Below are 26560 nucleotides of genomic sequence, written 5' to 3' on the forward strand. Positions count from 1 at the left end.
GAAAGTCAAGTCCGGCATTTACAGTCAGCTGTCAATATGAGGACAATTCATTAAATTACTTGAACGAAAATGATGCATTATAAATGAGGCGGTAAAGTTGTGGTGGTAATGAATTGGAAAATAAGTCGCCTAAAAGGCACTTAACTAATTGGAAATTTTGATCCCTTCAAAAAATTAACTTGCTACCACAGTTAAGAGGTATAACTAACCAGCTGTGATTTCCTATTGACCGTCAGATGATCGTAGGGGGCAAAGTTCATTTTCTTGGGTGCGTGTAAAGAGGGTCCCGGCGGAATTTCGAGCATGTAATCGTTGTTTGTAATTGTACCAGAAGCAAGAAAAATCTTCACGTGAAATATGAGATAAGAATGTATCTAATAGCTTCAAATTACGTGCATAAAATTCTTCGTTAAAACGGAGCATGTCGGCTTTCAAAAGTAACGGTAATGAGAATTATCGTTATCCTGTAACTCCCAAGCTTTTTTGTAGCCTAATTTATTTTTGGACAAAGGGACCTTCTGTATCTCTGACTTCTTGGAACTTACAGGGCCTTACAGGACAAAAAAGAGTTCAGATTTGGTAAGATTTCTAGATTTTCTGGAAGTGATATACAGACAAACTCACTCCATTTCTTTATTAGAACACTATACAAAACCCCATGCACTTCTATCTAACACTATTATTCTTTGATTTATTCGGTAATTTCGACAGCTCATACCACTCTTCTTTGCATATTTCTTTGTGACTGCTCAGTTTTCCGTGTCTCTGTGGCTAGAAGAACATTTAAGACGGTTGTTTGCGTCTTCATGAACAACTGGAGCATGACCTTTTCGATGTATGTTCACGTATCCGCCGGCATATCCACTGGGCACGTTATGTCTCAGAGGCATTCGCGGAAAATCCGCCGGGACCCTCTTTACCTTAACCCCACTTTCTTCGTAGCTTGCACATCGCTTCGGCACAGCTCCGTTAAGACCATTTCAAAATATTGAAGATCCATCTGTCTACTAAAATAGCAAATATGTACTCTGGTGAAGGACTCAGTGAAAAGCGCATGGTGTTAGTTTTCAGCGCAGCCTGGTGTGTGGTTGATTTTATTAAAACGGTTGTGGATCAAATCCTGACAGAAGTGAGATTTTTGAATCCTTAATGAAGGAGTTCCACGGGTCTATTTGACTGTAGATCAAAACCGGTTAGTCGCGATGCTACGTGGGACGTCCCCAAGTGACGGATAGGGGCTAACCGGACCTTATGTCTGTGAGAGACAGATGAACAGAGGTACGAACTCGTTGTTTCGACCAAAAGCCTGCAATCAAGTCACTGGGAGATGCAAGGGAGGACATATAAGCTCCACTTATTCACTACGGGAGGATGCAACGTTGTCCTAAAATTCATGGAACTAGAGGCCGGTAACCTAGTTTTAAAATTATATGTACGTTGCAATAATAAGAAAGAGTCTCTTGACTCCAGAGGAACGCCTGGTATGGTGGTGCCAGGAAGGATGGGAGGATGACGTTCTGTGTTTAAAACGCAGTTATGCTTGCATCGGAAGCGATCACTAAAGATCTGATGGTGCAGCCTAGTAAGATTAACTAGTGTAGGAGTTTGGACAGTGTAGGAGTTGTGTCCTCATCAACACTAATCTAGCAATGTATATCGACTCTTTCGAATAACTGACGATCCGTATCGGACGTTTATGGATAAGTTGTGGCAATGCCAGCTTTGCCGGGCACTATGCTTTACAATGGGGAGGGTGTGGTGTAGCGGTTAGAGGTTCCGCTTCTTGAACTATCGATCGGAGGTTCGAATCCGCCCTAGTACTCACCAAGCCTTTCATCCCTCCGGGATCGATAAATTGGTGCCAGATTTGTCTGGGGAGATAAAAACACTGATTTGACAGAAGTGCGAAAATTCGACTTTCCTTGAATCTTTCCATAGAGATTGCAACTTGTTGATAGTCGAATTTAAGCAACAGCCAAGGTTGTTAACAAAATTTATTACGGCTAACGTTTCGGCGTTGTCGCCTTCGTCAGAGCCTGGAAAGTAAGAACATTTGCAATATATCCTCTCAAATGCCTCATCCAGAACAAGTCATCATCCCCTAGGATATTACACCCGGAAACAAAAATCAAAAAAGCCCAAATCGTTGTGCCTACCTCAGTAGCAGCGTTGCCGTGATGTTATAGGATATCCGCATGGTTCGGGGGGGGGGGGGTGGGAGTTCGTTTCCAACTTTCTGACGCTGACTCAACAATCTGAGGATGTCGAGCTTTTCCCATTGCAGCTGAGGGCTCCTCGATCTTTTGTTCTCATTTTCTGGATCGAGCTGACATGCAAAAATGGCCTAATCTTTTTGAAAGATCAGTGCTCGGGTGCTTCTAAAATGCCAAGTATTCCCAAGTTGTCGTTCAAATTCGTATATACTAGCCACAGTGCTTGGTTTAGGAGTGCTCCTAATCCTCATCTCTGGACGTATGCAGTTGGTGCCACTTTGCTTATCAGTGTAGCACCTTGCTTTCTTCTTTATTTCGTTCCTATACAGGTGAGAACGTTTTTGGATGCATCTAATTATTGTCGTTTGTAGCAAAACTTCGGATTATTCAGGACAACTCATCTTCAAACAAAAACTGGCTTAAAGTTTTACTTGCATTTGGTTCTGGAGGCCTTCTTGGGGATGCATTTTTGCATTTAATTCCACATGCTATGCCTGCTCTATCGCACTCTCACTTACATTCACATGCTCATGAAGGGGCACATAGCCACTCACACGGCCATACGCACATTGGCGGATGGGTGCTCGGTGGTAGGTTTAGGGATTCTCCAAGTTTCCAAGTGATCGAAGAAGAGCAGTGACGGATTTAGTGTGTATGAAGCTTTTAGGTATTATCGCATTCTTAATGGTTGAAAAAGTAGTACGAATCATACGGGGAGAGAATGGTCATGGTCACAGTCATGGACCAACTCATCAGAAAAAGGTGGCGTTCCATTACTTTTGTGTACTTCGTAATGTGATTGGATCAGTGGTGCATCGAAACCTCTAATGACAGTCATGTTTTAGAGTGTGACTAAATCATGTAAAGAGGGTTGAGTGGAGTGTGGATTGCAAGTCTATCTCACCAGTGTGTGATTTTCGTTGTATAAATTTCAGGCTAAAGATTCCGATGATGAGTGGGATGATTCAAGGAAACCAACACAGTGTTTCGAGGGAGATCTTAAGTCGTTAGAAAAGGAGCACCAGCCCAAGATGATCAAGGTGACCTTTTTCGAGCAGGAACTTTTCTTTTTCCTGCTGAATTTCCATTAGTTGTGTTGCGTAGGTCATGAAGCATTGCTCATTGATGCAACAATCTGTTACTTTGCAAGAAGGTGCTGTCGTCCAGCACATCGCCAAAGCCCATAACCTGAAAGGTCAACTGCCTGAAGGTAGCATGGATTCATTGGCAACAACCATTCGTTTCGTCACGCTGAACTGCCGAACACTATCGAGTAAACTCCAATAAGCCGTCCTATCCAGACTTCTGCGATATCTCTGTGTGCCTTTTGCTGCACTGCACGAAACACGCATGAAAGATCGGCCCGTCATCAGCATCGAAAATAACACCATATACTGCGGCGATGCTGATGAGGACAGAGTAGGTGGCTGCGCGATAGCTGTGAGGAACGACTACAACAGCCTGGTGGAGAAATTCGGCTCAGCGTCGTCTAGATGCGCCTTTGCACGACTGCAGGATCGCAGAGGACGTAAACTCTGGATAGTAAATGCTCACGCACGGAAACCGCGGAGGACAAAGGTAAGGACGCCTTCTATGATGAACTCAATGCGTTGATGTCTAAAATACCAAGCTAACAGGTGGTCATTATCGGAATCGACGCAAATGCGAAGATGGAACTCGATCAGCAATCCGATGTGCTAGGAAAATGTTATTATGCGAGCGAGAGATGAGGAACGCACGTCGGACAACGGTGACTGTTTGGTCGACTTATGTGAACAGACAGGTCTCATCATCGCTTCCACGTTTAAGAGGAATTATCGCGCAAGCGAGAGATGAGGACTCTTAAGCTTCAGCTCGACTACGTGCTGGCGAGGAACATTTCTCATTCAGATCCACTGGAACGCACGTCGGACAACGGTGACTGTTTGGTCGACTTATGTGAACAGACAGACCTCATTATCGCTTCCACGTTTAAGAGGAATCATCGCGCCATCAGCTCACGTGGCAGGGGTCAACCCTTTAACGCCTAAAGAACAGCGCAAGCGAGAGATGAGGACTATTAAGCTTCAGCTTGACTACGTGCTGATGAGGAACATTTCTCAGTCAGATATCCGAAAATCTAGAGCTGTTTGGGACGTCGCGTTCGACTCTGACCACCGTCCAGTTCTTTTCACCTTCAAGATACGGGTCCACAAGAGAAACCGACGAGTTTCTCTTCAGCCGAAAATCGACATGTCAGGTCTGAAAGATGAAGAATGCAGAACGAAATTCCGCCACCGTATGTCTATTCATATTGGAGTACGGACCAGAAAGAAGCTTAGCGATGCGGACTCCTTCACAAAGTGCATCCAGGGCGCTACAAGGGAAACGCCCCCGGTTCTATTGCCGCGGAACAAGTTTGCATTTGCATCTGCGGAAACGAAATCCACGTTCAATTCTATATGTGTCGCGCGCAGCACTGGTGACTTTAAACAGGAAAAGCGTCTTAAAAGGAAGCTGCGTCGTCAACTGCAACAAGACCACCATAACGAGTGGACGTCAAGAGCGATGGAGTTTGAAAAGGTGTGGTACGACAAGAACCGGTGGAAAGCGTATGCTCTATTAAAACAGTAAAGCGGCAAAATGAAGAGATGTTCTCCTGTTCTTAACACTGTCAATGGAGTAGCTGTCGGTGAAGTAACCCTTCCAATCTGGAGATATCACTTCAAGACCTTGCTGAACCGGCAAACAACATTAGCTCCCGAACTCGAACACGTTCATAAGCCGGCATATGCGGTTAACGAGGAGCCACCGACAGAGTCGGAGGCTCTAGTCTGTATTCAAAGAATGAAAAATGGAAGTGGAGACGGCGTGATTTGCGCAGAAGTGCTAAAATATCTTCCTCCGTCTGGGATTCGTGAGATGACAAAGATCATCCGTTGAATACGGGTAGACGAAAGGATACCTGATCATTGGAAACACGCTATCATAATTCTCCTCCACACGAAGTTATCCAGCACGGACCCTAGGAATTATCGACGAATCTCTTTGCTTCGTGTTATGTACAAGATATTGGAGCGGATTGTCCTGTACCGACTCATTAAACGTCACGAAGGAACAAAGCGCGACGAGCAAGCTGGCTTTCGTCCTGGCCGACCTACGGTTGGCCATGTGTTCATCGTCGAAAGAGTGATCGAAATCTGACAGCGGTATTCGAAGGTATTGGACTTTGAAGCCGCGCTCGCCTCTCCTCACTGAGGTTGTCTTCTCAATGCGCTTCGCGCTGACGGAGCACCAGGGGAGTTTGTTCGCTTGCTTGATGACATGAATCAACTGCTGCAGCTCGAACACTAGCCGGATGTACAACACTGTTTGAGGTGGAAACTGGGGTAATACAAGGGGTAGTGGCAGGACCCTTCCTGTCCAATTTCGACGAACATTATGCAGCGACATTATGCGAAGAACAGTAGATCTGTATCCTGCCGATATCATTTTAACACCATCAGAGCGCCTCTTGACCGATCTCGAGTACGCTGACGATGTTGTTATATTCGCGGAAAGCACTACGAAACTTCAACATGTTGTCAACCTTGTATCGGAGGTGGCTTCAACTGTGGACTACGTCTGCGCCCTGATAGATGCCAGCAGATGTGGATCTCTTCGAGACCTCGAACGGGTATCAGAGTGGACGGACAACCGATAGAACTTGTCGATGAGTTCTGTTACATGGGCTGTACGCTAAAGAACAACGGCAGCTACGAGAAAGGTGTACAGCAAAGATGCGCTGAGGCCCCTTCTGCATTGAACTCCTTAACGAAATGTCTGTGGACGCCATCACCAACGAAGTCAAGCTGCGAGTCTACCTATCCGCAATTTGCCCCATCATGAAGTACAGATCGGAGACTTGGGCAGCACCATCTACGGTGATGGAGAGGTTTGATTGCACGGAACGAAAGCTGCTTGGACGACTACTTGGCTACTTTTAGCCTAGGATGTGCCACGATGAAGACCTTTACGCAGAAATTGATGTGGTATACCCGCGGATGACACGTGCAAGATATCAGCATCTTGCACCGCCATCGAAAGTGGCTAAAGTATAGTCGGGTCAATACGACATGAAACACGAGTGTAGTTGATGTGCATTTGCGCACGCGCTCGAAACGGCGCTGTGGAGGCAGCAGTTGGAACCGAGGTGGGCCCGTTGCCAACTGCAGCGATGTTCGGGTTCGAGTTGGAAAAAGCCACCTGGCCGAAAACGGAAGTTCGGAAGGACTGAGGTGGTGAAAGAGGACCTGAGGACACTCGGCGTGGATAGGCAGTTCAGGAGTAGCGACGAATGGATTGATTCTGTGCAAGCTCTCGCAGAAGATCGAGAAGGATGGGCAGAGCTGTGTTCAAGAACGGCCTCGGTGAAGATGCGAGTAATCGCGTCAGGCGATGACATCAGCCCGCCGATTAAGTCAATTAAGTCAATATATATATATATATCTTGTCGTCTCCTCCACTTTGCTGAACTGTCAAGCACCGTCAGTCCCTGAACTTCCTCCACGCCTAAAGACAAACAAACACCGCGGTCAGTGAAGAGCCAGCGACAAGAGTCAGAGGCTCTAGTCTGTATTTAGAAAAAATGAGGGATGGAAAATCTGGCGGAGACGATGATATTAGCGAACATCTACCTTGTCTATAAACAGTCGTGGGAAAGAATATTCGCTTTATTGGGCAATTCATGTGGAGTTCATCAGATGTACTTATCCAAGACGGAGGAGTCACGTGTGACAAGATACGAAACAACTACGAATGATTTCCAGGAAAGTTCGTTCGCTTGCTTAATGACATGAATCAACGAACTACTGCTGCAGTTCAAACACCAGCCGGATGTACAACACCGTTTGAGGTGGTAACTGGAGTAAGACAAGGGGCAGTGGCAGGACCCTTCTTGTTCAATTTCGCTTATATTCGCGGAAAGCACTACGAAACTTCAACATGTTGTCAACCTTGTATCGGAGGTGGCTTCAACTGTGGACTACGTCTGCGCCCTGATAGATGCCAGCAGATGTGGATCTCTTCGAGATCTCGAGAATGGAGATCAGGGTGGACGAACATCCCATGGAACTCGTCGATGAGTTTTGTTACTTGGGCTGTTCGCTGAAGAACAACGGCAGCTACGAGAAAGATATTCAGCAAAGATGCGATGAGGCCCTTCTGCATTGAACTACTTAACGAAATGCCTGTGGTCGACCCCCATCACCAACGAAGTCAAGCTGCGAGTCGACCTATCCGCAATTCGCCCCATCATGATGTACGGAGGGTGCGTGTAAAGAGGGTCCCGACGCAATTTCCAACATGCCCCGGTCATGCCTCGTCAGGGCAATTAGCGATGGTGCGTATCCTAAAGAGATTCACTTTCGTTGGCACCTAAATAACTGACTCTGCTTACCTACCGCTAATCATAAATCATACTCTGCGTCACCGGCTAGGATATAATTCACCATCTGTTGAATTGTTCTGGAGAATCAGACACATTCACTGCAATTTTGTAACGTGAGGTGATCTCAATTTAGTAATCGTACCAGAAGCAAGAGAAATCCTCACGTGAAGTTTGAGATAAGGATGTACCTAATAGCTTCAAATTACATGCATAAAAATTTTCGTTAAAACGGAACATTCCAGCTCTCAAAAGTAACTCAAAAGTAATATGAATTAACTTTATCCTATAACTCCCAAGCTTTTTTGTAGCCTAACTTATTTCTGGACAGAGGGACTTTCTGTATCTCTGACTTCTTGGAACCTACAGGAAGAAAAAGAGTTCAAATTTGTTAAGATTTCTAGACTTTCTGAAGGTGATATAAAGACAAACTCACCGCCGTTCTTTATTAGAACACCATACAAAATCCCATATACTTCTATCTAACGTCTATTCTATTTCTATTCTATCTATCTATTATTTTTTGACTTATTCGGTCATTTCGACAGCTCACACCACTCTTCTTTGCATATTTCCTTGTAACTGCGCAGTTATCTGCGTCTCTATGGTAGGAAGGACATCTATGGCGGTTGTCTGCGTCTTCATGAACGATTGGAGCGTGACCTCGTCGAGATATGTTCGCGTATCCACCGGCATATCCATTGGGCACGTTATGTCTCGGAGGCATTCGCGAAGAATCCGCCGGGACCCTCTTTACCGTTCCCCTCTACGGATTGGAGGCTTGGGCAGCACCATCTACGGTGATGGAGAGGCTTGATTGTAGAGAACGAAAGCTGCTTAGACTGCTACTTGGCTACTTTTGGCCTAGGGCATACCACAGTCATGACGTTTACGCTGAAATTGATGTGGTATACCAGCGGATGACACGGGAAAGATATTAACATCTTGCACCGCCATCGAAAGTGGCTAAAGTAAATCATCTCCGCTTCTTTGGTCATATATTAAGGAGACCGGCAGATCGCCTTGTTCAATGAGTTCTAAGGAGTTTCTCGGGTTCGAGCTGGAAGAAGCCACCTGGCCGAAAACGGAAGTTCTGGACTGAGATGGTGAAAGAGGACCTGAGGACACTCGGCGTAGGTAGGCAGTTCAGGCGAGACGTAAGGTTTCGCAGTTGGATGGATTGATTCTGTGCAAGCTCTCGCAGAAGATCGAGAAGGTTGGGAAGAGCTGTGTTCAAGAACGGCACACCTCGGCGAAGGTGCGGTTAATCGCGTCAGGCGATGACATCAGCCCGCCGATTAAGTCAAGTATGTCATTTGTTACTTTGAGGACTTGAGCGATAATCCTCTTCGATTCTATCAAAGTCAGTTCTCGCTCAATCCTCACGCTAAAAACAACAAGAAGTGATGGGAAACTGACTGGAAAGACTGTTGATAGTTAGGATAGCGTGTGCTTTCCTTTTCGTTTTCGTCACAGTCACTAACGTAAGCAGCAAGAAGGGGATAAAGGAGGGATCTTGTTGACAACATATGTGATGCAAGAACCAAGATTGTTGATACTTTTTCTTATGACTGACGTCGGCATCAAAACCCTCGTCCGAGCTTGGAAAGGTAGAACATTTCCAACAAGTCCTCCCAATTGCTTCATCAAGAACAGGTTGCCCGTAAGAGATCAAACCAAGAGCAAAAGAAAATCTCCGTGTTTATCTTAACAGTCTTGTCGTTCTGTTAGCGAAAACAATTATTTCGCTAACTTTAGTTATGATGCTCTTGCGTACGAACCCATAGATTAGAACCCGCAAATTTCTTGATACAGAGCCAGGTACACTGATTATGGTGATGCACTCTTCCTTTCTATTCATTTTTAAACGAATTAGCCATTCTGCGAGTCACTGTTTCCGGTTCATACAATGCGACAGTATGGTTATAGCTGTGCTGTAAAGAACGGTTTCTTGACATTGTATGCAATGAGTGTCTGGACTGTGTTAGAGAGACAAAAAAGTCTTGCTTCTATGAATTGATCTCGTTGTCTTTCATCTTTCCGGTCTTAGATGCGATAGACGGACCCGGTGCTCCGACCCACTTCATTTTTGGACGGTTGGCAAAAGGACCCATTCACTTTTGGACGGTTGGCAAAAGGACCCATTCAGTTTTGGACGGTTGGCGAAGGGACACATTTTCACTTTTGGACGGCTTTCAAAAGGAACCCTTCACTTTTAGATGGTTGGCGAAGGTATCCTCATCACTTGAGCTACACCCCACGAGTTAGGCGCCTTCACCTGAGGAAGGGCCGGTTCCTCCCTATCGTAGCTACGTTTCTGGTCTTCAAAGTTATACTTGAAGAAAGCGATTATCAGAGGTGTCGGAACAAATAAAAACAGCGCGACAAGTTACAAAGAAGACACTTTTATCACGACTTCCTTTGCTATTAAAATTGGCAAAATACACAATAGGCGATTCATACTGTTCTTTCAATCATTCTGCATTTTGAGGTAGCTGCTTATCTCAATCTTGTGGCGGATTTTGCACACAACTTTACAGACGGCTTAGCCATTGGTGCTTCATTTGTAGCAGGAACCACCATCGGTTTTGGTACGTTAGTCGGCAATTTTTTCACTTTTTCGGTTCTCCCATCTTCTTTTAGTCTGAACAAACATTTCAGTGACGATGCTCACCGTTCTTGTTCACGAAGTTCCACATGAAATCGGAGATTTCGCCATATTGGTACAGTCTGGTTATTCAAAGCGAAAGGTATCGAGAATGTTTCTTTACTCCACTTAGAGCCAAACGTGTAGATGTAGTGAGAATTGCTAAGATAGAAAATAAAGTGTTCCGTGAATCAGTCCCTCTAGGATGCGCTTACACGATAGACTTGAATTCAGAGGCGTCTGCGCTTTATGAACGCGTATACAACCTACACAGTGACCTGCGGGGCCAGGCGGTGTGTCAAGTCTCTGTTTTTTACCTCTCTGACAAGCGTGCTACCAATTTATCGACCACGGAGTCACAAAGGGTTTGGTTGGTCTTAGAGTGGTTCCGAACTATCGCATTCGAACCTCTTATCGACTGCGATACACCCGCCCAGAAAATTATTGTTTCTGTAAAATTTCGATTACAGAGAGTTTTAGACTACGAAGGAATATATGTGCAGAAAGGTCAAAAGGACATGGAGCACGATGCACTTGCGTAAGCGGCTGTGTTAGAAGCTACGCGATGGAGCCCTCGCTAGCAACACCCATCGCTACACTTCGCGATTCCTTTTTAAAGGCATCACTCCACGAATCTGAAGTGGTACGGATTTCAGGTGGAGTATTCGTATACGGGATGGGAGACTATGGAGAGGGGGTGATTCCGTCCATTTCTTCCTAATTGCCGTAAAAAACGGCCCGGAAGATGCGGCTTCAGGCGTTCTGGCGCACTATTTTCTACAGGGAGTTCGACTGGAGCGCGCCAGCCTTGTGCGGCGCCGCATCTTCCGGGTCGTTTTTTTACGGCAGTTAGGAAGAAATGGACGGAATCACCCCCTCTCCATAGTCTCCTAGTCTCGTAGTAAAAAACGGCCCGGAAGATGCGGCGCCGCACAGGGCTGGCGCGCTCCAGTCAAACTACCTGTAGAAAATAATGCGCCAAAACCCCTGAAGCCGTAGCTTCTGGGCCGTTTTTTACGACAATTAGGAAGAAATGGACGGAATGACCCCCCTCTACGTAGTCTTCCATCCCGTATACGAATACTCCTGAAATCTGCACCACCTCAGACTCGTGGGGTGATGCCTTTAATTCTAACTGCTGTCTCCACTGATTCGCTTTGAGCGCAGCCGCTTACGCAACTGCACCGCGCTTCATGTAGTTTCGACACGAGTATGTATAGTCGGATCAAAACGACATGAAACACGGACATTTGCGCAAGCGGCTGCGCTCAAAGCGGAGCGGTGGAGCGTAGCGGTTGGGATCGTGTAAGGATCCACGCTACCGCCACACACCTCTGCAGTTCGCCATGGTCCCACCTCGATTCCAACCGCTGTCTCCACCGCACCGCTTCCCAGCGCTGCCGCTTGCGCAACGGTCCGTGCTTCATGTCGTTTTGACTCAACTATATTCCTTATCCTTGACTCGCGTTATTCTTAGAATTGATCGAGCGGGCGCCTGTAAATCCTCCATAATCTTTTGTTGAACTCTGGAACACGTGTGTCATCTGTCCTTGTGTATTTAGTTCGTTTGGCATCAATATTTCTTCTATTTGGCCCTATCGAAGATTGCCTATTGTTTTTTTTCTTAGAGGGAGCATGGAACCTTTGCTAAAAACTCCATTCAATTATATTGAAGTTCCGAAGTTTACCGAATCATGCGCACTCGTGTCACTGAGGTCGATAGGCAGTTCACGCGAGACGTTGAGTCTCGTAGGCTGTGGAACATTCACGAATGGATGGATTTTAAGCGAGCTCTTGCTCTAGACCGAGAGGATTGGGGGAAGCTATGTTCAAAGACAACTCTCGGCGAAGATACGGGAAATTGCGTCAGGCGTTAATATAAGCGTGCCGATTAAGTCAATTAAGTCACTTTCGAATACTCTACCAGGCAGGTTTTGTCGCGCTCCACAAACTTCGGATAAGAACGTTGCGGTGAAAGCTGAAAAAGAATGATAAAATCTACAGTACCATTTACGAACTATGTATATTTGTGATTAGAATCCCAATGGTCCAAGTTGCTTCCTGTTCCATAAATTACGAAAGGAGGACCTCAATAATGCCGCAGGCAATTTTCAGTGGCTTCATCCCTTCGTTTCAGCCTTTTTGAACATGCTACTCTGTTTATTTGCTCAAATGTTGTCTCGGAATTTTTATCGCATTCTTCGTCTCGAAATTCCGCCAGTGTGATGTGCGGTACAAATTATGACTGTGAACAGCTCTTAGCACAATGAGTCCGTCCAGTTACCCAAGATTGAGGTTATCCTGATCTTCGAGTGTCCGTGCATATTGCGTCGTACGGAGGAATCTGTATTTTACATTATAGAACGATTGTCATCGTAGTCCTATGCCGTTCGGACTGGTTGGATGATCTTTCTTCTCAAACGTTGCCAAACACGTGCTTCAATAAGAGTCAGGAATTTGATTTTTTTTTTTTAATAGAGGGAGGAGAGGAGAGAGATAACACTGGGGATTCGCGTGTTTCTTGGTTTCGAAAGATCGGGAGTTTATTTGTTGAAGAGACTAATCATATCACCCGTTTATAACCACTAACCTTTGCAGGCTCTTGGCCAGTCCGCAAAGTACAATCTATACACGGCAACGTCCGCACATCCATGTATTGTCATTCCTATACTCACAAGGAAATTCGATCCTGGACAAAAATACTAGGGAGCCGTTCTAAATTCTAAATCTGCCTGTGGAACACTGACAAACTTGCTGTCTGTCTACTTTCCTCCACCTCTCCTTGTCCACAACCTGGGGATGCACCACATAGCTGTGCGACGAGCACGGATCCCTCTAGTTAGGCCTCAGTTCTTTTAAATGTAAACATTTTACCGTCCACCCCATTTGGTGTTCATCGCAGATGCTGCCAAGAAACTAGTTACCTTTCTCAAGATAGCAAATACGACTTTGTCATGCGAAAGGATTTTGGATTCCAGCAAGAAGATTTGGTACAAATCATGAAAATACAATCACATTGTGCATCACCGTGACCAACTAACTAGCTCTTCATCAAGATCTTTTCGGGATTTGAGTCAAATGTGGATGTTATTGTTTATTACTAGCGGCACAACTTCTAGATCCGGCCGGCAGTTCGCTTACATTCCGACTTTATCAACGTGAGCGCTAGTGTGGGCTGTTTTCCCTGTTGTTTTAATCAATGTGTTGTCAAACGATGAGGAGTTCAATAGATAGTTCACACTTGTCGTTACGTTTTCAGGCTCTGGAGAAGTGGAAAAGGTGGCAGAAATAAAAGATCAGTAGAGAAGATCAGATCAACAAAGATCATTTTGGTTCTCTGCGCAAAAAATACTGTACGAGCTAACTACACTGCCGTAATTTGGCGAACATGGAACCAACCCAACATTGTAAATTTTTCCATTTTTCCCAATCGCGTGCCAATCAACAAATTTCGAAAATCTCTAAAACTTTCTGAGAATAAAAGATAAAGTGCTGAAGAATAATGCTTTGCGGGTACAACACTTCTTTGTAGTTATTCTATTCCATTTTTCATTATTTATTTATTTTTATTTCTCTGTAGTTATTCTATTCCATTATTTATTTCTTATTTTGTATCTTTATTTCTCTGTAGTTATTCTATTCCATTATTTTATTCAAATGTAGTAATCAGTGCGATAACACAGAGCCGTAGTTCAATGTGTGTCTTAGGGTATCTGGTGGGTCGGGGTGCCTAGATGACAATAACCTTCCATAGAGGATAAAGGAGGTTATGATGAAAATTTGACTGATACAGAATTTTTTTGAAATCAACCTCATTTAATAGATCTATTCCTCCTGAAAAACATATCCACTTGATATTTGAAGGAATTTTAATGAATAAATCGCAAGAAATGACCTTTTTGTAAAAACACATGAAAACTTGCAATCTTTGCAGTTCAAAACTGAGCACAGCTGAGAATTATTATAGAAAAATCGGAACAATTCATACAGGAAAGGCAAGAATTCTAATTATATCCAATCACTAGAGCTCGCACACATGAACCAATGCATGTATCACCTTCACCTTCACCTTGACTTTGAACCTCGTTAATCTTCGAACTGATCGCGCGGACGCCAGTGATTCTTCCATTTGTCCCGATCGCGTGCCAGTGTCGCCCAGTGGTTCCTCGTTTCGCGTGGGACACGAAGAGTATCACAATGTTCTTTGAAAGACTTTGTGAAGAAATCTGACCATCCGGTCGGCGGACTTCCTGTAGTGCGCCTAATATTGCGGGGAACCCAGTCTCTCACGGCTCTGGTCCAACTGTTGCCGTTAAAGTGCATCACGTGTCGGCCCCACCTTATTTTACTTTCCTTGGCAAACGCGGCGGCGTCTCTAATCTTTGATCGCTGACGTAAGAGAGAACTTTTAATCCCGTCCCTCAATTGCGTGAAGCGGGATACTCCTAGCATCACTCTCTCAATTGCGCGTTCAATGACGCTCACCGCGTTTTCTTCCTGCTTGCGAAATGCCCAGGTTTCCGAAGCATAGGTCAAAGCAGGAAGTACGGTGGTGTTGAAGAGGTGAGCACGGAGCCGGGTGTTCCTGGTCTTCTTCACTACATCCTCGATGCTCTTGTACGCTCCCCAAGCCGCTCGTCTCCTCCTGCCCAGCTCGGGGGTCAGGTCGTTCATCATGTTTAGTTCCCGACCCAGATAAACGTAGCTGGTGCATTCGGATATGTTCGTTCCGTTGAGCGCGAATGGGGCATCCGAGACCCATCCGTTCCGCATGAACATCGTCTTGTCCAGATTCAGCTGAAGACCGATGCATCCACATGTTTCGTCGGATTCGGTCAGCATTCGTTCCGCTTGGCTGATGCTAGGTGTTATCAGTACGATGTCATCAGTAAGGCGCAAATGGTGTTGCTGCTGACCATCAACCTTCACTCCCATTCCAACTTTCGCATTGCGTTCTCGAGGGTGGCTGTGAATATTTTGGGTGAAATTGTAACACTTTGTCGTACCCCCTCTTCACGTCAATGATATTTTTGTAGAATGGCGAAATTCCGGTAGTAAAATTGCTGTACAACTCTCGAAGTACCTTTATGTACTGAGTAGGGACGCCTTGGTTGTCCAAAGCTTCCATGACCGCTTTCGTCTCAACTGAGTCAAAGGCCTTCTTCAAGTCGATGAAGGTGAGACAGAGCGGCATCTTGTACTCGTGATACCTCGATGAGTTTCGAAACAGTGTGAATATGGTTAGTCGTGCTGAATCCTTTTCGAAACCCTCCTTGCTCCCTTGGCTGTCTTTCATCCAAGACTTTTTCAATCCTATTAAGGATCACTATTGTAAAGAGCTTGTACATGACAAGCAGTAAGCAGATTGGGCAATAGTTGCCGACGTCATGTGGATCTCCCTTTTTATACAACAACACGGTCTTGCTGGTCTTCCATTGTTTAGGAACATTGCATTCCGACAGGTAAGGTGTAAAGAGCCTCACCAGAGTGTTGATGATTACTGGCGGAAGACTCTTCAGGTATTCTGGTCTTATTCTGTCGGGACCGGGTGCCGTACGATTTCTTACCGAAATGATAGCATGTTGTACTTCGGAGTCGTAGATGATTTTCTTCATCCTCCTTCTTGATGCAATGGTTGTTCCCTTCGGGTTCCGGAGAGCAGTCATCCTCGTCTTGCAACTGGCAAAGTCTCGACCGGCATAGCGGATGCTTTTAACTGCTTCTACAGCTTCGGACAGCACTTGTGCTCTTCTCTTCTTAAGGTCTTCCTTTATCGCCTCTCTGCAAAGCATTGCGGGCTTAGGCGTGAGTTTTTGGCTCCCTGCGGCTCGGCCTGCTTCACGCTGGCATATCAGCTCAAGAGTTTCAAGAGACAGGTGTCTCTTGGTATTTTTTAGAACTCTCAGCCTTCTTCGTGCAGTCGTGAAGGTGTTCAACGAGCCGGTCATATACCTCGTCGATGTTGTCCATTGCGGAATTTTCCCAAAAGCCGGCTAACGTAGCGAGGAGATCACAGTTAATGATAGTTCTGGGAGTTCGCTTTGTGAACTTCGCGGCTTTTTCTCCTCCGTGCGAAAAAAAAACCTTCCTTGAAGAGGGCAATGGTCCGATCCCGTATAAAACTTTGGCACAACGGCGACGTCCGTCAGGCATAACCTTTTATTGACGATGATGTGGTGTATTTATGTTTTCTTGTTATGCCAACGAGGTTTAGATGAAACTTTTTTATTGGCCTGACGTTTCGACAAACTCGTCTTTTTCAAAGACCTGAAAATGGTTCGAGGTCTTTGATACTATGCATATCCCATCAAACTCCTCCTCTCTCCTCGCCAACCCTCGTTATTGTTCCAAGAACACCACGCAAGACCTTAAAAGGAAAACAACTGAATAGTTTCACCGACTAGCGGGGTTAGTAAACCACCGCGTTCTTAAAGATTGTCACCAAGGCGAATGAAATCTACGCACTGTGCAGTATCCTTAAGTACTGGTGTCTGGATAACGTTAAGGAATGTGCATGTGGGGCAATCTTATAGCTCACAGAGTGTTACGAACGGCAAGAAGTCATTGGTAATTGATAAGCACTCATTTTTGTTATTTATGGACGGATTCCTGACGGAAATCCAGAATGCTTCTAATGCCTTCCTAGCAGATATTTCTTTCTCGTGCGCTATTACCGTACATTTTATTTCAAACTCATATCCATCGTGCTGTGTTGGCGCGAAGGATTTATACGGATCCTTCTTTATGCCCTATTGGTAAAGCGATAAGGTCGTTGCCTCAGAGTACAGGTGGTTCAGTGGTAGTAGTATACTAATTTATTGATAGGCGAAGAATATATTGATAGGAGAAGACGATATTGATAGGCGACGACGATATTGACAGGCAAAGACGATATTGATAGGCGACGACGATATTGACAGGCACAGACGATATTGATAGGCAAAGGCGATATTGATAGGCGAAGAAGTTATTGATAGGCGAAAGCGATGTACTCACTGGGAGTCATGAAACACAGGAATGAGCCCGTTGTGGGCGGTCGTTAACAAATTAGCCATAATGGGCAATCGTAGAATAAACAGACTTCGTGGGCGGTCATCTTGATAAGATGACCGTCAAAATATAACTCTTTACAATGCCGAATGTTTGTATAATGGATATATGATACAGCGCCAAAATTATAGCATAGCAACGCAGAATTCGGGTCCTGATACAAATGTCAGGACACTCCGGGCCACACAATTAAAATTATTGAAACGAGTCAAATGCCAATGATCACCGGACGATAGGTTTCACTATTTGCTTCATTCGACTGCAGCTTGTTGGAGTCGGCGGCGGCGGTGGAGTCGTTCCATTGCAGTTTGTTGGAGATAGCATCGGCATCGTTCCATTGCGGCTCGTTGGCGTTGGCGTCGTTATTCGGAATCCGAGAATCAACTACGAGAATTCATAGTTGATCCTTTCCAGGAGCTGACACATCCTATTATTCGAATGTGCGGCCTTGGGCGGCGGAGGCTTACTAGTAGAATTAGTACTCTTTTTTGAGTTTTTATTTTTCTTTTATCACTAAATGTGCTTATTACGATGATATGATGTATGATTCGAGCTTGATTATTGCCTGTAATTGCAAATTATCCACGCAGTGATCTTGCCAAATAGGTTCAGTACCAAGCAAACCATTCTCCAAACGAATTTGATTATGCTGACTGTTAGTGACCGCGTTATTTTGGCTATCATTAAGACCATTATGGGTCCGAATAAGTACGTCAAACCAGTGGCTAAAGCCAATGTGGCGCAAGCGGTAAGGGCTATATGCTAGTGCATTTTTATGGTATTCATTAGTGGATTTAGATCAGGCAGATCAAAATTAAGTAATGAATTCTTTGCATGTAGCTCTTGCACTTCTGTCTGTGAGAGCAAATTTCTCTTGCTTCTTGGATGGTACAAGAGTGTTCCCTGTAGATCAAAGGTAACATTCTTGCCATCACATGATGTGTGGCACACTTGTGATACTACCGAATATTCGAAGTCTAAAATAACTTGCACGGAAGTATTTGTTGGGCCGCATTCAATGGGGAAAATGTGATTCTCGCACTGTACTGTAACCCACGAGTTTATTGATGACTTGCAAAGGAAATCGATTCTTGCGCCTTCGCTACAGCTGTAGCACCCTTTGACCCCACGAACCGAGATCTCACATGGTTGATTGATTATGAACTCAGTGCCGCCAATAAGCAAATTGGATTCTATTGCGAGAGTGATCTCTCCTTGCTTGGAGAGCGCATAGATTTCTTTGCTATCACTGAAGATTTCCGTGAACGGAGTGCGTATGGGCATTACATTTGACACTTCTTTCCTCAAATTTTGGAATGAATCATGTGGACACTGACATGTTTGCGGTGCTTTCATATTTTCGCAAGAACAGATCATGCGATTTGTGCAGTTCACAAAGGCATCGAGAGCAGATGCTTCTGACTCGCATTCAACGGGAAGTTGATAATGATCTGATAGCATCATCGCCTCCATTGGGGTTACAGCGAATCTTTTGTCCATCAATGGAGAATGAGGTTTTTGCAAAGAAATGACTGTCAGTGACAGTTCATCATACTTTTGTGTAACATAAGGTTGTAAACTGAAAGATTTCAGCTTTCCTTTATTCTAAAGCATGAAATCGACGTCAATTTGGATTACTGGTTGCCATTCCATGCAACTTACTACTTCAAAACAGTCTGCGTCTTCTTCGGAACATGAGCAATCCTCAGAAACGTACATGCTGGAAATGGTAGGAAGCAACCGCATGCTATATCGCCGCATGTGTTACCACAAATTGAGTATCCTGGATATGGAGATGATCTTTTGAACTCAGGAATTACTTCGTCCAGCCTAGTTCTACTGCACTTAGACTGAGTGCAAGAGCCCATTTGTGAGCATCTCGTTGTGTGGTAGATCTTGAGTTTCGTCTCTTTAGTGAAGAATAATGAAACTTTGGAACAGGACAGTTTCATTGGTCTCGAACGTATCTTTATAAGTCCGATCGTTTCGTTAGCATGATTAAGCTGAATACAAAGATTGGAGTTGATTCTATTGAATAGAACTTCCTCGTTGTAATTATAAGTGCAATTTCCGCGATTTTCGCAGACTACCTCTACACTATGCCTCATATATCCATGCTGGCAAGTAATTACCTTGCTTGCTAGTGCCAAGAGTGTGACACAAATCAACAAGGCGGACGGTATATTGATCGGATGTGGATTGAATTTTCTCATTGGAATTGTTTCTTCTTCGGATGTGGAATTCGGAGTTTCTTTCCGTTTTGCATTTCGTGTGCATTTAATTAACCATATGATCAACATGATGCTATTGATCGAAAGGTAAACTAACACTGTTAAGGTGATTATGGCTCCAAGTGGCCAACAGTGAGGATTACCTATAAGATCTTTGCTCATCAGCAAGGCCGATTTTTCGCAAAAGTCTGGTGGTTCGCACTGCATAGTCGAGAAGACCACTGAGCTCTCCCATTCAGAGCGTAACGTAATCGTGCTATTTTCATCTAATGATGATTTTTCCAATTCAAATATATACGATTTCGATACGTTAGACATAATTCTGCACATTGCGTTGATGCAAAGCTCAAATCTTGATGAAGGAGGCACTATTTCTACTCTTCCTTCGTTGCACTTTATTGAGTTGTTCTCATGTGCTGTCGCTGTCACTGGACATATAGTTGATAATGCCAACATAGCCATCAGCAGATATGTGGATACCTGTCTACTTGAAGAAGTAGAAGGTCGGTCAAGACTTCTTTCAAATTCTTGGATGACTTTTAAGGCATGTGTTTTCGATTGTCTAGTTGGACGAGTTCTGCGGGAAGATGATTCTGCTGAATCTACTCTTTCTTTCTGGTGTATCTCCCGCTCAGAAGTGGAGTCTTTTTCGAGTTCTAGATGTGAGTCTCCCACAGAACTACGTATTTCTAAGGGATACAACTTGTTGAGTGGTCTTTGGATAACTCTTTTGTTTGGCGTAAGGAGTTTCGCTGATCTTACAAAACCATCTGCACTTGGTACTGTTTCTAGTACTTTGCCGTACATCCAGTTACCACGTGGAAGAAATTCTTGCTCAATAAGTACAATTTCTCCAATTTGCGGTGTATTTGTCACATGCCGCGGTTGTTTTAGTAGCACCCTCTGGTTATCTCTCAAGGATGTAAGATACTCTTTGTTCCATCGCTCCCAAAATACTGTAGCGATCGTTTCCGAAAACATTAATGCTTCCTGTGCTTGCGCAACTGTCTGAAGCAACTCGGGATCATATACTGTATCGCCATTACCGCAGTGTAACTGCGTGCTTGGAAGAGAGTACTTTAGATTTCCTTGTAGGAAATCGATAGGTCTTATTGGTATTTCATCAAGATCCGTTGCACTTACTTTTGTCAACGGACGAGTATTAATTATCGCTTCAATTCTTGAAATTACTGTAGTCATTTGTTCAAATGACAATTTTTTACGTCCAATGCTTTTTTGAAAGCATCTTTTCACGGAGCCAACCATTCTTTCCCATGCGCCTCCCATCCATGGTGAAGCAGGTGGATTGAAAATCCACTTTATGCCTTCTGAGGCACTGTAGCTCATCACGGAGCTACCATTTTCATCATTTTCTAGGAACAAATTTTCAATCACTTTTGATCCCAATTTAAAATTCGTTCCGCAATCAGTTCGGATGAGTTTTGGAACACCTCTTCGAGATATAAAACGGATGAAGCTGCTTAAAAATGCACCCGCTGACAAATTTTCGACCACTTCAAGGTGCACCGCCCTGGTAGTGAGGCATGTGAATAAACAGACGTACATTTTCTGTTTGACGTTTGACTCAAATGGTCCCATATAGTCGCATCCAACATTGGCAAAGGGTTTGGTTACTATTACCCGATCTGTTGGTAATGGTGGCATCTCTGGTGCTCCATATGGCAATCCGTGGCATTTCTTACACGTAATGCATGTACGCAGATATTTCTTGATCATTCTAGATGGCTGGGGAATCCAAAATCGTTGTCTTGCCAGCGCTAATATCTGTTCTTTGCCGCAGTGTGCGTTTCCATAATGCAGGTCATGAATGGTTAGCCTGGCTAGTTCCGAGTAATTCGGGATGAAAATTGGCATTTTTGCATCATATGGCAAATTGGCGTTCTGAATGCGTGACTTGTATCGAATGATACCTTTTTCGTCTCTGATAATCTTCTGATTTGGGAATCGTTTCTGCAATTTTTGCACGTTGATGTTTTCGTGAATAGCTGCTAAGATGAGTTTCTCAGAGATCTCCATATCCTCCGCAGCAATGACATCTTCATTTGTATAGAGGGAGAGTACGTTTAGCGTAATTGATGTTGACCTGGTGTAATTGCACCGTTTCACCCATTTACTCAGCAATTTTCCAACAACTGAGAATGTTCGAAGAGCTGTTTTGTAGCGAGAGAAACGAGCTAGATCTATTATTAAACGGGATGATTCCGCTGACTCGTTTGTGGTTTCAACATTCACATGTTGATTGTCCTCTATTTCTTCGTAAAACTGATCACAGCTGAGGTTATCTATGGATCGAATAAGCCAAGTTTGCTGGTCGTGCTCTAGCCATCTGGGTCCTCTCACCCAATCATGATTACTGATGAGGCTTGCCGTTGTGCCTCGAGTTCCAACGTCTGCTGGATTATGATGTGTTGGAACATGAAATAGATGTACTGGGATGGATTTGACTTCGATTTGAGTCTTCAATCTCAAAATGTGATCCTTCTGATTAGTCACGAATATCGGAAGTTTGCGTGAAGACCTAATCCACTGGTGCTATTTCGCTATCACTGGCGACATTTACGGAAATAATTTCAATGTTTATTGAATCAAGAATGGTTTTCGCCATTCGCAGTCCTATTAAGATAGCCAACAATTCCAAGCGTGGTATAGTCTGCTGGATCTTTTTTGGTGTTAGCTTGCTCTTTCCACTAATCAATGAAGTGATCTCATTAGTGTTTTCGCACCTCAGATATGCGCATGTCGATATTGCCATTTTGCTGGCGTCACAAAACACCCATAAGGAAATTCTTGAGGTGTGAGACGTGGGAGAACGTAGCAATGGTTGACTGACCCTTATACATGCATTGTTTATCTCTTGTATTACAGAATTCCATTTAATACACAGCGCTTGCGGAACGTATTGTTTCCATTCTATCCCTGTATCATAAATTTCTCTCATTAGAGACTTCAGTTTGATAATCAGTGGGCTTGCGAGGCCTACGGGATCATAGATCGAGTTTATTTGGCTTACAATATCGCGTTTGGTTAGTTTTTCTTTTTGTGGAATTGTAACTTTCATCACAAATTCGTCCGATTTGGTGTCATATTTGACGCCAAGAAGTTTTATGTTGTCTGTGGGCGCTCTATCCTCTTTTGGGATAGCTCTGTTAACTTCAGCAGAGTTTGAAATATATTCTCGTAAATTCATGCCGATTTCACGGAAAATATTCTTTGAAGCAGTATATTTTTCCAGTGCTTCCTCTTTGGTGGTGGCGCATAAGAGAATATTGTCCACATAAATATTTTTTGCAATCTCCAGTGAGAGCGGAGTATTCTTGTGATTTAAATATGCCAGAATGGCCATGTTAAGAATACTTGGTGCCGAGGTGTTACCGAAGGGCAAACGATTGAATCTGTATTCTGCTATGTTGTCTCGATTTGGAGGCTTATTCATGTCTTTCAGCCATAAAAACCGACACAAATCTTTATGATCTTCCACTAGTCTGATTTGCGTGAAAGCCGCTTCAATATCGCATAAAAGAATAATTCCACTGGTTCTACTTGCAACTAGAACATCATGAGTTTTGTTCACGAAGGATTCTCCTGTGTAGATCACATCATTCAGCGAAAGCTGTCCGACTCTCTTAGAGGAAGCATCAAATACTATCCTCAATGGTTTTGCCTTTTCTGGCTTCCAAACTCCGGAATGTGGCATGTAGTAAGTGCCGGCCGAATTTTTATTTTGTCCGTGGACTAATTCGACAACTCCGTTTTGGATATAATCGTTCATTATTTTGTTATACCACTCACGCTGGTGGATATTATTTGATAGTTGTCTTTGTAACGAAATCAATCGACGGTACGCTATTCCGTAATTATCCGTTAGGTCGATGACATTATCTTTCAAGGGAAAGGGTACGGTTACAACGCCGTTTTCAAACGATATTGATTTCGAATAGCTTTTGAAGTACTCGAATGTGTTTTCGTTCTTATCACATTCTTCTGATGATATTCCTAAACTATCTAGTTCGAACAACTTCTGTAGAATTTCTGATTCATTCTGTTCTTGAACGAGGCTGAGGCCATGTGTTATCGTTGTCGCTTCTTGCTGCGAATTGATTGACCCTTTGCCGTGTACCGTTGGCCCGAATACCGTACGCGCAATGCGTAAACCAGATGGCAAAGTTATAGTGTCAGCTGTGTTTACGAGGTCGTAATAGTTATCTAGACCGACTAATATTTGCGGGTTTTGATGTTCACCGCGAACTCTCGGATTGTTTATGCAAATCTCTTTGTCTTGGAGGTATTGTTTATCTGCATCGTTGAGACGTACAGACGAAAAGTCATTAGTGATAATTGGCTTGGTTTGAATCGTCATATGGATCTCCTTGCCAAAGGCATTGCTGATTTTGAGGGGGACAATGTTTGTTTGATATTTTTCGGTATGTCCACCTATACCTGACATTGTGTAGATTTCGGTTTTCTGAGTTGGAAGACCAAATTCCCTTGCGGTCTGCTCTCTAATGATGGTTTTTTGAGCTCCAGTGTCAAAGAAAAACAGGAGTTTTTCGAATTGTCTGGTGTTATTATTCCAAACATTTCCTTCGGCAGTCATCAGGACTACTTGCTCTTTTCTTTTGTCAATGTACACGGAACCTTCGGCTGAGTGGTTAGTACTGTGATCAGCTGTATGAGGATTTGTCTGCTGATTGTTGCGGACGTTACCATTATTGCGGCCATTGCCGTATTGATTCCGAGTAGTAGTGTTATTTCTTGGAACTGGTACGGTATTGGAGGAGCTTTGATTGCGCGATCGGTCACCAGCGCTACATCTTGTCCTGTTACCATCATTTGAAGTGGAAATGCAAAGGCTTACATCGTGCATTTTGCCACATTTAGGACAATTTGGTTTCTGACAGTCATAACTGCTGTGTTCTTCTGAGAAACATTTCCAGCATTGTCTGGCTTCTTTCACCATATTTCGCCTTGATTTAATATCAGTGATTGTTCGGCAGTTCGCTGATATATGATTTGAGTTGTCACAAAAACGACAAATTTTTCCAAATTTTGGGGGTTCTGTAACATCCACACCGTATTGTCTTCGGTTCGGATGGTTTTCAAATTTTACACGACCTTTTAAGCGTGCGTCTACAAACTTTTTTGCATTAATCTCCTTCTCAAGATGATCCATTACATCTTCTATTTTCACTTCATCTTGATCTTGAATTGTAACAAGAACGTTTTTCACTATAGTGTAAGGAAATTTCTCCAAAATTTTCTCCGTCCACATCGCATCTTGCATTTGTGGTATATTTTGGCCTGCAGAGACCATTTGATTCATGAGCATTCGAATTTTGTCGAACGTGTTCATACAGCTATCAGCATCATTCTTTGCTGCTGGCAAATTGATTAATTTTTGCACTATTTTTGCTCTGTTAGTCGGTTTATTACCGTATTTATTTTTCAAAGCATTAATCATCCACTTATAATTTTGTGGGATCAATTGTATGCCTTTTATGGCTGTTTCTGCTCTCCCTTTGAGGCTATCTCTAAGTAACAGCATTTTTTCGACTGTACTTAAAACCTTACTTTGGTCAACGAGCGTTTCATATATTGCCCAAAATTCAGGGAACTCTTCTTCGTCCCCGTAGAATCGTGGCAAACTTAGTTGCCTTGGTTTGAGAGTACGACATATGAAATCTTCATCGTCTTCTCTACTTTTTTCGGAATTTGAATTGTCTTCCGAGAGCCAAATGGCGTCATTTTGTGAAGAACCTTCTTCGGTTTCCTCAGTCGCAGTTGACTCTGTTGCGGTCTGCTGATCTGCGTGAGTTTCATTTATTCTTGCAGGCTTTTGTTTTGTGAGCTCTCTATGAGTTATTCCCATCTTCCTTGCAAGTTTTCCCATGTGATTCCGTGCTTCTGTGACCCTGGCACTTAGTATATATACCATTTCGTTTGCCTTTGCAATCCTTTCATTGAATTGCGTGTTATTTTCAATCTCCTCAACTTCATTTGTGAGGTCTTTTTTATTTCCCTTAGATCTTGCTTCTTCATATTCTTTTTGCAACTTATCTATCAATGCCTGAAGAGCGTTTCTGCTCATTTTGATTGTCTCTATGCTTCCAGAGAGCAAATTTGCAGCACTGAGATACTCTTCGTACCTTTCCTCATCTGTTCCTGATGGTTTTATCTCATCTGAGTAAGTACTGTACTTATCCAGTAGTGACTGCAGCGTTTTTGCACTCAGCAATATCGGCCTTTTGTGAAAAACAAGTGTCATTGTGACGCGAGAGCAATCGTAGCGTTGATACGCTATAAGCAGTGACCTTAGACTGCACGAGAGATATGCTCAAGTAGCTATTAGCTTGCTTTTGCCAGCTAAGGGTGGGCTGGACTTTATTAAGCAACAATGAATTTGTTGCTGCCAGCGAAGGGTGGGCTGGACTTTATTAAGCAACAATGAATTTGTTGCTGCCAGCGAAGGGTGGGCTGGACTTTGATCCGTTTGAGGATCTCGGCTTTTATCGAATTTAGCCGATGCACCAAAATGTGTTGGCGCGAAGGATTTATACGGATCCTTCTTTATGCCCTATTAGTAAAGCGATAAGGTCGTTGCCTCAGAGTACAGGTGGTTCAGTGGTAGTAGTATACTAATTTATTGATAGGCGAAGAATATATTGATAGGAGAAGACGATATTGATAGGCGACGACGATATTGACAGGCACAGACGATATTGATAGGCAAAGGCGATATTGATAGGCGAAGAAGTTATTGATAGGCGAAAGCGATGTGCTCACTGGGAGCCATGAAACACAGGAATGAGCCCGTTGTGGGCGGTCGTTAACAAATTAGCCATAATGAGCAATCGTAGAATAAACAGACTTCATGGGCGGTCATCTTGATAAGACGACCGTCAAAATATAACTCTTTACAATGCCGAATGTTTGTATAATGGATATATGATACAGCGCCAAAATTATAGCATAGCAACGCAGAATTCGGGTCCTGATA

The 26560-nt window shown here is 43.8% G+C and overlaps 4 protein-coding genes across 8 annotated transcripts in view; 1 reads left to right on the forward strand and 3 right to left on the reverse strand.

The window, feature by feature from the left end:
- The window catches only part of RB195_022304 (uncharacterized protein), a gene marked incomplete at both ends in the record, with an annotated part of 20250 nt that extends 7280 nt beyond the window's left edge, over positions 1–12970 (forward strand). For both annotated transcript variants that reach the window (XM_013436167.2, XM_064209383.1), the window contains 7 exons: positions 2446–2542; positions 2605–2803; positions 2881–2975; positions 3149–3253; positions 10109–10208; positions 10279–10367; positions 12863–12970. In XM_013436167.2, the coding sequence (XP_013291621.2) occupies positions 2446–2542; positions 2605–2803; positions 2881–2975; positions 3149–3253; positions 10109–10208; positions 10279–10367; positions 12863–12970 (793 nt within the window). The remainder of the gene's footprint in view (positions 1–2445; positions 2543–2604; positions 2804–2880; positions 2976–3148; positions 3254–10108; positions 10209–10278; positions 10368–12862) is intronic.
- Positions 12971–14350: 1380 nt separating this feature from the next.
- On the reverse strand, positions 14351–15199 carry RB195_022305 (uncharacterized protein; the record flags this gene model as incomplete). The annotated part of the gene is made up of 1 exon (XM_064209384.1): positions 14351–15199. One exon carries the CDS (start codon positions 15197–15199, stop codon positions 14351–14353), a length of 849 nt encoding a protein of 282 aa, XP_064065265.1.
- A 215-nt stretch (positions 15200–15414) lies between these two features.
- On the reverse strand, positions 15415–16212 carry RB195_022306 (uncharacterized protein; the record flags this gene model as incomplete). Its single annotated transcript, XM_064209385.1, has 1 exon — positions 15415–16212. The coding sequence occupies one exon, from the start codon at positions 16210–16212 to the stop codon at positions 15415–15417; it is 798 nt and encodes a 265-aa protein (XP_064065266.1).
- A 1864-nt stretch (positions 16213–18076) lies between these two features.
- RB195_022307 (uncharacterized protein) lies at positions 18077–25828 on the reverse strand (the record flags this gene model as incomplete). 4 transcript variants are annotated; one of them, XM_064209389.1, is made up of 4 exons in its annotated part: positions 18129–18217; positions 18460–18893; positions 18977–22023; positions 22094–25828. In XM_064209389.1, the coding sequence occupies 4 exons, from the start codon at positions 25826–25828 to the stop codon at positions 18129–18131; spliced, it is 7305 nt and encodes a 2434-aa protein (XP_064065268.1). The 4 variants fall into 4 exon arrangements, with proteins under 4 accessions (XP_064065267.1, XP_064065268.1, XP_064065269.1 ...); XM_064209388.1 differs by having other exon boundaries at positions 22094–25453; XM_064209386.1 differs by lacking the exon at positions 22094–25828 and having other exon boundaries at positions 18077–18893; positions 18977–21838; positions 21907–21983.
- Positions 25829–26560: the final 732 nt, after the last annotated feature.

The sequence above is a fragment of the Necator americanus genome, chromosome X, assembly GCF_031761385.1.
Source record: "Necator americanus strain Aroian chromosome X, whole genome shotgun sequence".
Taxonomy (NCBI): Eukaryota; Metazoa; Nematoda; class Chromadorea; order Rhabditida; family Ancylostomatidae; genus Necator; species Necator americanus.